This window comes from Pempheris klunzingeri, chromosome 15 (genome assembly GCF_042242105.1).
Source record: "Pempheris klunzingeri isolate RE-2024b chromosome 15, fPemKlu1.hap1, whole genome shotgun sequence".
Lineage (NCBI taxonomy): Eukaryota > Metazoa > Chordata > Actinopteri > Acropomatiformes > Pempheridae > Pempheris > Pempheris klunzingeri.
Window position 1 is genome coordinate 23,317,375 of NC_092026.1, and position 10,051 is coordinate 23,327,425.

The 10,051-nt window shown below is 43.7% G+C and overlaps 1 protein-coding gene across 1 annotated transcript; it reads left to right on the forward strand.

The window, feature by feature from the left end:
* The first annotated feature begins 1,021 nt into the window (after window positions 1–1,021).
* Window positions 1,022–9,593, forward strand: LOC139214217 (palmdelphin-like). Its single transcript, XM_070844985.1, has 8 exons — window positions 1,022–1,073; window positions 5,449–5,497; window positions 5,645–5,725; window positions 6,064–6,191; window positions 6,293–6,407; window positions 6,496–6,520; window positions 7,297–7,433; window positions 8,319–9,593. The coding sequence occupies exons 2-8, from the start codon at window positions 5,453–5,455 to the stop codon at window positions 9,327–9,329; spliced, it is 1,542 nt and encodes a 513-aa protein (XP_070701086.1). The 5' UTR covers window positions 1,022–1,073; window positions 5,449–5,452; the 3' UTR covers window positions 9,330–9,593.
* Window positions 9,594–10,051: the final 458 nt, after the last annotated feature.

Consider the following 10,051-nt stretch of genomic DNA (forward strand, 5'->3'; position numbering starts at 1 on the left):
TCTCACTGTCCACTGTGAAGAATCAGCTGTCAGTTCTGAGGCTCGGTTATAGCTGCCAAGGAGCTTGAGCGGTGTCGCCCTGTATGATGACAGGAACAAGCTGAGCCTGTCCATCAGCAGCCTTGGTGAGGAGTTCATGGTAACCCCTGCGGTCACTGTGCAAAGCCTGCAATCTCCTGGGCATCACTGGGGCACGCAGAAGACAAGCCATCAGCAGAAAAGGCTTCAAGGTGGATCACAAGGGACAAACTGTGGTCTAATGCTTCTTGGACACAGGCTGGGAACTGATCACTCCTAGCAGGGTCATCTGGGTGAGGAGGTCTGCAGTTCAGAGACCCAAAAACCCCCTATGACCCCAGGTACTGTCACTGATGATGTGTCCATGTGCGTCACCAGATCTATGTTAACAGTTAATACCAAGGTTAGAAATGTCAAGTACATTACAGCTAGAGTTAGAGAACAGGTTAGCAGCATTCTCAACATAGAGAAATGAAGTTATTCTTCTGAAGTTTTGAACCACTGTCTCATTGTCCACTGAAAACACTTTTGATCGGACTGTTTTTATTAATCATATAAATTGATTGAATCTTTTCAGTAAGTCCTACCTGTGGGATTACAGGTGTCTCAGAGACAGCAGACTGTGGCTGTCTGTTAAACACACCCTGACAGTGGTCATGATGCTGTGGGCATCGTGACTAATTCATGTGTTACACTTTTCGGTCTTCCATCAAAAAGGAACAACGATGAAAGGACAACAGCACTCACCTGTCACTCAACGTGGCCACGCCCATAATTATGCATAACTTCAAGCCCTAATCTAATCTAATATTTAATATTATACACACACACACACCCAGTGGGGATTTGCTCCCTTTTGGCACGAGAGAGGAAAGCTGTCAGAGCATCATCACTATTAGCTGACGTGACAGCCAGCCGTCAATCAGCTGTGACATAAACACACACTGACCAATCCGCACGCATAGCCCCGCCCACTGGCCGCCGCAGGTGGTCTCGCACTTCCCGCGGTCAGAGGAACAAGCGCCCAGCACGAGGGGGGAGTGAGCCACCGACAGGTAGGACACCTGAGCACCGCTGCCTGCCTTTTCTCTGTGAATGGTGTGAAATAGGAACAGTTCTGTAGATTTGAATGTTACATTTACTGTGTTTCACACTTCTGAGTGACTTCCTCTCCAGTGTCAGAGGACTTTGGTTGACAGGCTGTCCAGGACTAAAGGACTACACTTCTATAGGAGTGACATAGACAGCTAGCTGCTGAGGCTGACAGAGCCACTGTGGTGAAATGTGGTTTAGCCCATAAGACAGAGAGCGGGACGCAGAAAGACAAACAGAGAGGTGGAGATAATTCCCTAATTCTGTTTAAGCTTCAGTTTCTCCTTGCTGTGTCCCAGTTGGAGTCTGAGCCTTGTGTGCACTGCTAGCTCCAACAAGGTGGTGCACTCTCTTTGTATGTGCACACATTTAGCACAGAACAGGTTTATTCACAGTCATTACTGTATTACACATGTTCAGGTACAGCTGTGCTGCAGCAGTCTTTCAGATGAGGCTTCTATAGTTGTGCATTAATGCCCAAACTGCACACTATTACTCAATGAAGTACTTATACTTTTACTTTACTTTGTCGTCGTTGCACCCATATGATAGTGTGCCTGCACTGCTGTTGAGTGAACAACCACATTTGAGATGCGTTAATGGTTTCTTTGAAAAAAAAAAAAGTCATTTTCATCTGTGCCCATACAATTTTTTTCCTTCAAATAAATGTGAGGGCTATAAAATGATAACATGACGTGAGGATTTGCAGATAGTTAGTTATGGAGCATGTGCTAGTCATACTGATCTGTCCACATGGTTGTTCTGACTGTCTATAGCTGACAAGCAGATGGTTTCCACCGATTAACAGCCTCATGAGCAGATTAGCTCAGTGCACCCACTGCTTTACTGACTGGTTATCTGACTGACTGACTGACTGACTGACTGACTAACCGGCTCTAATCAGCTTTTATCTTCTAAATGAGAAAAAAAGTCAGTCATTCCTAATCGATTACCCACATGTTGGTATCAGCTGTGTTTTTCCTTCCTTTAGGAGATGATATGACGACTGATAGGATAAACAGAACTGTGGGACTGACAGTCAGTGTGACTGAAGCCGGGTCAGATTATAATCTGTGCCTCAGGCTAACAGGCAGATGCCTTGTTTGAGGGAGTTAGGGCAGAATGAATGTAGTGCCTCTCCTTCAGTGTGGATGTACTGCTTTGTTAAGATGACTTAGACCAAAATGAACCCATGACACTTTTCTCCTGACTGACCTGAGGCAGTGGGTCAGTAACATGAGGGTAGTGGTTACTTAGCCATGGGGTATTCTGCTGATGCAAGAGGCTTAAAGAGTATTGGTAAAATACTTTGATGTAAAATCTGATCAAATAAACCGTAATAGAGTGTATAGAGTATATGTGTGTGCCTTACACCACAGTTTGGCAAATGGTGACGTGGAAATAGAAGCAGGAAATGTGTTTGTTTCTTTCTAAGATTACCCTCCACCCCTTGTACATGTGAACTCGCTTGAACCCTTGCTATGAACTCTCCTTACCCACATCTATATTATACATTTAGCCTTAGCCTGATGCCATAAGGAGGTCGTTTGTAACCTTCACCAGTGCTGTCTCTGTCCTCAAATAGACTATTAGAATTTAGAAAATTACACAGCTGATTGGCTGTAACTTTCTCCAGGATCTTGGAGAGAAAGGGAAGGTTGGATAAAGGTCTATAGTTAGCTAATATACCTGAATCAAGAGTAGGCTTTTTCAGGAGAGGTTTAATTACTGCTACTTTGAAGGACTGTGTCTCTATGGGATGTTGGGGGGGTGACTGTTCTAATGCAGGAGCAGAGAAGTGTGAAGGACTGCAGCTCTGCTTCCTGGTCTCAGCTCTGGATTGTCAAGTTGTAGGACTTATAAACTTCGCCATATTTCTAGATAAGAGAGGTCTTCACGAGAAAGACTGCCAGTTATCTATGAAGCCCTCGCTGTTTGTTTGGCACCACCTCGACAGCCAGCGGTACATGCCATCACTGGTCAGGTTGGGCAGGGGACCAGAGAAAACCACAGAGTTCCACATTGTGTCAGTATAATTACACACCAACTCCACATTCATTCTAGTCACCTCTGATTGACGAAATTGGGTGTCATTTCTGCCGACTTGAATCAGAGTCTTAACAAACCTACGTTCAGCCTTAGCCAGCAGTTTTAAATTGGATTCAATGTCTCCCACTCTGGCCCCAGGAATACATTTGACTGTGGTCGCTAGTGACGCTAGCTTCACGTTTCTGACTATGGAGTCGGTGTGTCGCTGAGTGGGGAGAGTTGGTTAGAGATGTGAACTGGGTGGTGCTGCACCATGGGCTTCTCCTTAGGGCTGAGCTTCCTCCGGACAGTCACCCAGCCCCCCTGGCTTCCTGGCTGCTGGGGAACTGCATAAACTACATTTATTACACGTACCACTTTGGCTAAAGGAGGCAGAGGAAGAACTAAACATGGACACGCTGAGAAACACAGAGCGAGAGGGAGAAAGAGGCAGGGTGTTTTAAAGTTGAACAAATAGTGTAATAGTGTACAGCAGTATTTGCTCAGATGTTGTGGACAAGCCAGCAAGTTGAAAAGTCAGTCATGCTAAATCTGCTGGATGAACAATGGGATGAGGACACTGTCCCTAAGTGACTTTAAGGGGGTCACTATATTATGAATGTATTCTCAGTTTTAGAGTGTTTTGTTTTTTTGTGTCATGCAGACAGATAAGAGGGAACTGGCAATAGATACAATGCAAAACAGAACAACTCTTAGTCACTTAGTCACTTTGAAGCATGTGTGTAGGAAGCAGTGAATATGTTGGTGGGACTGTCCAACGGGGGTGTGGGCGTCCTCAACCAGAAGATTTTTCATCTTTCCATTGTCTGTACCGCTTATCCTTCAAGGTTGCGGGGGGGCTGGAGCAATTTAGAGTGATCAATTAACCCGAACTGCATGTCCCAGTCATGATTGGAACGACTGAAGCTGCAATATCTGAATGTGTTGCAGTGGTTGGTTAGGTTGTGTAGACCATATCATCAAAGCAAGGGATGAGTGGATATGTTCAGCTGCAGCTTATTCCAGTCTAATTGAAGTTTCTGTATCTAAGGCTAGCTAGTGTTAGAATGGCAGTATAACATGTCAAAGGGCTTTCCAAGTCCTCATGCTTGTTAAGAAAAGAGGATAGCTATACACTATACACTATAATGTGGGGGTTACAGTCACAGTCGCCATGATTGAGAGCGCTCATATGCCTGTGCTCATCTGATGGGGGGCTTTGGACACAGTGGGGATAGAGTCCAAATTCGTTCTTTTGTTGTTGCTTCTTTCCAGATGTCTACCTCCTGCAGCGTTAAAGTCTGACTTCTTAATTTGCTCCTGTCATGATTATTGTGGCGGCCAGATGGTGCCGTCACTGGATGTCAACATGTTGTGTGTTGTTTTGCCCAAATGTCTAAACACTGCTCCGTTTGCACTCAGTGAAAACAGGCTCAACTTTAAAAAGAAAGCGTAGAACATTTATTGTTTTCAAGCATAATGCACATTGGATTATACGCACCAATATCAGCCCAGTAACATTTACTGAATGTCAATTTATATGTGAACAAATACGTAGCATGGGCCAGTGCTGCACACCACAACATTTACAGCCAAAGATAGTTTAGTACATGATGCATTCCTTTCTGACTCCTCAAACATCACCTGTTCACCACAGCCTCCAACCTCTCCTGACTCTGCTCCTGCTTTTTTATTTGCTGTAGTAGTAGTAGTAGTAGTAGTAGTAGTAGTATTTCTGTTTTTGCAGCTCTTCTCCAGTCTGCTTGATTTGACTTATATAGCCCAGTATCACAAGTCACAACTTTACAATCTGCACATCCTTTGACACACTCTACCCAAAGACCCTCAGGTCACATTAAGAGAAAACGTCCCTAAGAAAACCCTTCAATGGGGTAAAGACCTGACCTGATCACATTAACTGGTGATTCTCCTGCTATCAAATCTATCAAATTGTAGGGCTGCAACCAACAATTATTTTCCCTATAATTTATCGTCTATTATTGATTTGGTCTATAAAATGTCTGTTTCCCAGAGTCCAAAGTGACCTCCCCCAAATATCTTGTTTTGTTTTGTTTTGTCCAAAACCCAAAGATATTCAATTTGCATTGATATAAAACAGAGAAATGAAGCAGCAAATCCTCACATTTGAGGAGCTGAGTAGCTTGATTTTCAAAATATTTGTGAAATGAATTCATTTACTAAGTGTTTCAGCTGTAATGGATTTTGCAGTTCAGTGCATACATTCACCTTTATTTCAATGTTTCTCTCTCTGTCTCTTTCTCTCTCTCTCCCTCATCATCTGTCTTGAAGCACGATGGAGGAGTCGGACCTGCTGAAAGAGAGGCTACAGGCCATCACTGTAATGCTTTACTATGTTTAATATCTCCTCAGTCATGTGTAGCATCTCCTACAGTAATACCTTGAATGCATATATCTGCATCACTGCTGACTATCTACTGCGACTTTAAACTCACTTATTCAGATGTTTCTGTTTTTAATCTAACAGGAAAAGCATCATATTCAGAGAGACATTAGACAGAGGAAACTGGAATTGGACCAAGAGAAACTCAAACTACAGCATCTAAAGGTCCACTACACTCATTTATACATAAACATTGTCTGAATAAATCTATAAATGGTCTGCAATAACACCATATGAGGCATGTGTTAAAGTGTGTGGATGGGTGGGTATTATCTCTTATTAGTGTGAATAATCACTGTCCATCTGTTTGTCTACAAATGCTCGTGTTATTATACTCGTCATGACCTCCTCAGGCACACTGGCCACCAGGAACTGTTATATGCACTCATTTAGAGAACAACGATCAGAGGAAGTAACACCTGTTGACAGCTGTAGGTGAAGTTTTTAATGGTATCCACTTATCCAGTCATTGACCACTGTGTCCTATCCTTTGAAATAATCAGAAAAAAGCTCTTAAAGAGAAGTGGCTGCTACAGGACTCAGTTTCCCACAATGCAACAGATTCCCCACATCAACAGAGCCTTCAATCTGACCAGCAGGAGACCAGAGCACTGCAGCTCAACATCCAGAGGTACTAAACATAGACAGACACACACCACAGAAACAGGGACACACACATGGTGGTATGACCTGGACCTGATGCTGACCTGCACTGTGTCTCTGGCCCTTTAGGATAGAAATGGAGGTGGAGTCTCTGGAGAGAGAGGAGTCTGTGATTTCTGCCAACGAGAGCTTCATCCTCGACAGACTAAAGGCTGTGGAGAAAAGTCCAGAGGAGATTATCAAGGCACACACACAAACACACACACACACACACTCACTGTGTCCCACAGTTGTGTTTTTTGTGCCCTTACTAATTTGTGTGTGTCTTCCAGGAGGCCCAGGATAGCTTTATCCCTGGTAAGTCATGACTAATTGTGTTGGATGTTTAAACCAACACCAGGGTGGGATGTTAACAGTTCTGTTTTGTTCTGTTGTCACACAGAGCCTTTACAGGTCACCACGGTGATCCCTGATGTCCCAGAATCCCTCTCTCCAGCAGTTAACAAAAACTCTGAACCAAACATACCAAGGAAGAGTGAGCTCCTTTTTACTCATTCCTGTTAAGTCATTCATTTGCAGATTATGGTATTCTGACATGGATTCACAAATTTAGAGTTCACTCATAGTCCCGTAGTTTGATGACAAAGAACCTTGACATAATACTCCACTGAAAGCCTGCGCTTTATTATCACACACTCACTTGAAATATGTGTGAGAAGCTTGTACATGGCTCCCCTGCAGAGGGTAGCAGCTGTAGTCAGCTTAGATTAGTCACAATGGATTCTAGTGGTGACCTCAGTGCCGATCTGACACTCTTCACCAGTCAAAGCCAAATTCTTTGTTAAGGGGAGACCCAGTGATTAAATAATTCAAAATGAAGGATTCAAGAATCCCCTAATGAGCAAGCACTAGGTGACTGTGGCAAGGAAAAACTCCCCCTTTGCATTGGGTTTGAATGAGGGAGAGAGTGGGAGTTGGGGGCAATAGGGTCTAGTGTCTGCAGCACTATCAACAAGATGATCAATTTGGGAGCGACTGAAGTTTGCATAGGAGTTCTTTGCTGATTTGAGACATGGCTTTGAATGAAATGCTGATTTAACACTGACTATGTCTGTCCTCTCTCTGTGTCTCAGCAGTGGTTACCACAGAGATCAATGTAACTAAAAACCTGTTGAAGGGGGAAAGCACAATACTTTCTACTGCAACAGTTCCTCCTGAGGAGTTAAACCAGCACACCGGACTCAGAGTTTATGACGACAGCTGGGAGGAGGTATTACTATTAATAACAATATGATAATGACCATAATAGTAAAGATTTCTCAATTTGTGAAGCACATTACAATATTGTTATAGTGCTCCTAACAAGCACACAAACAAATGATTGGTCCAATACAGAATGTCTCCTGTTAATAAATAGGCACAAAAGCTCATTACTCACTAAAAGTAATTAGTAAATCTGTAGAATCCATTCCCAGCACTAATGGAAGCCAGTGCAAAGAGGCTACACTGGGGTTTATGTGGTTTTGTTGGCCACAGTTTGGCCGTGGCACTTTGAATAAGTTGAGGACATGAGTGGGCTTTGGCAGTCAGGCAGGTGAAGAGAGAGTTCATCAGTTCTGGAGAAGATGAAAGCATGAAGGGGTTTTTCAAGTCAGACAATAACAGAAATGATGTAACGTTGGAAAGATTACAAAGTTGATATAAGATGATATAAGTTGATATAAAAACGTTACATTAGGAGGACAAAAAACCGATAATCCTAGATTACCTGGCGATTTCTACATTTCACATAGACTTAGTGACACTAACAGGAGTTTTCTTCATTGAAGGAAGTTATTTCACATCCAATGCTTGACGTCAGTAAAACACTTCTCTGAAGGATGTCGAACTGCTGGTGGAGCTGAACACATAGAGTTTGGACAAATGAAGTTGCTTGTCATTGGGATAGGAATAAACAACGTAGATTATGTAAATGAAAAGCTTCATTGTAAACTGTGTAGATAAATACCTACCTTTCCTATTGCTTGTTTTCCACTTCCAGTAGTGACCCCTCTCTGTTCTGTCTTCCCTGGAACATGAGCTTTTGCTGCTTTTACCAGTAACCTTTCATTGTGTTCTCCTAATACTAATCCGTATTCTTTTCTCACATGACCAGAGCTGTGTGTCAGAGCTGTCCGCTAACGAGGTGGGACAATTGCTGAGAAGTGCCACAGTCCACCGCCAAGTAAACCAAAACCACCAAAACCACAGCAGAAGGCAGGAGCATTGGTTTTACAACCACCAAGATGAGAAAGTAGAGGGAGATGACCTCAGAAACAATATAGTGGAGAAAGACCTTGGCTGCAGGGAAAACTGGCAAAGAAAACCATTAGCAGAGCAGTGCTATAGTCTCCAGGAAAGCCACCCCAAAAGACAGGAAGAGACAAAGAGCCAAAGCAACCTGAGGGAAGGTCATCGCTTTAGAAACCACAAAGGGCTGGGACATCACCATGGCAACCAGAATGATTGGCATTACAGTTCATACCAGGTGAGAAGCTGTTACAATATTCAGGAAGGTGTGCCTGCTAGCCACCCCACCAACACCATCAGCAGAAGCAACAGTAGGGTAAATGGAGGCAAAGCCAATGGCTGCCTTCCCCCCAGATCACATGACCAGGAAGTGGTGTCTGCCTCCCAACAGCAGCTCTGCTACACTCCAGCCAGTTATATTCCTCTGTGTGATTACATCAGCGTGGACGAAGATGAACTTTATCACTACAGCCACAATGGGAACCCAGCCTCTGCTTTGTACGGTGGCTCCATGCACTCTGACCGAGCGCCCTCCCCCCTCTATGGAGATGACGCCCTCTACACCATCCTCAACGCCATGGATACCACTGAGCCAGTCACAGCTATCTTCATGGGCTTCCAGACGACGCAGGATGACAGTGGGCAGGGGGTGCAGTTTGAGGGCTCCCTGAAAGCAGAGCTGGTCGTCATTGAGGACGATGATGACATCAGCATGAAGGACAAGAAGACCCACGGCAAGCTAAGGGACAATAGTAATCCAACAGGAAGTTTAGTGAATGGAAACATGGGAACTGGAGACGCATGGAAGGAGAAGCGGGTGGACCGAGGTACCAGGAAGACACAGAAAAAACACAAACCCTGCTGTACGGTCTGTTAGCTGGACTTACTAATGCATGCCTGAGTGTTCAGATCAGTAACCAGCTGTGTCAGTCACATATACTGAAGAACTTGTTTAAAATAGTGTCTGAAGTGACTGAACGCTGGACCGAGAGATAATGAAAACCCTGAACTTCAGCTAAAACTAAGTAGAGTCTGTATGATGAGATGGACAGTGCTGCAGGTCTTTTGTAGTCGTTATAGTGCTGTACAGCGGTTTGCAACGTAGGTTTTAGAGACACCTAGTGGTACTCAGATAAATGACAGCTAAGTCACTACTTCCAACTAGATTCTAGATATTCACTCAGTAAGAGAGTAACTGTGACAGTTCTCATGACTGGTCTGACTTTGCTACACAGCATCAAATTGTCTGTAAATGTGTCTGATGTATGTATAATATATCAGATGATGACACTAATAAACCTTTGTTACGTATTGATGTGGGTAATGATAACAGCTCGTTCTGTGTGTGTGCTGGCCTAAGCCTGTTGGTGTGTGTATGTGTGTAGGTGTGTGTATGATGTGAGTCAGCTCAGATGTCCTCCACAGATCACCCTGGATATCAGCTCAGTTTATACTGACACTGATGTCAATATTTACCTTCATTTGATCTAAAGATTTGCTGAAATACTAGACCAAGAAAGTTTATATTGACAAAACCATGCTGTTACAGAGAGAATCACTCTATCAGACCAAATGAAAATTTTAGATTTGCATGGCCAC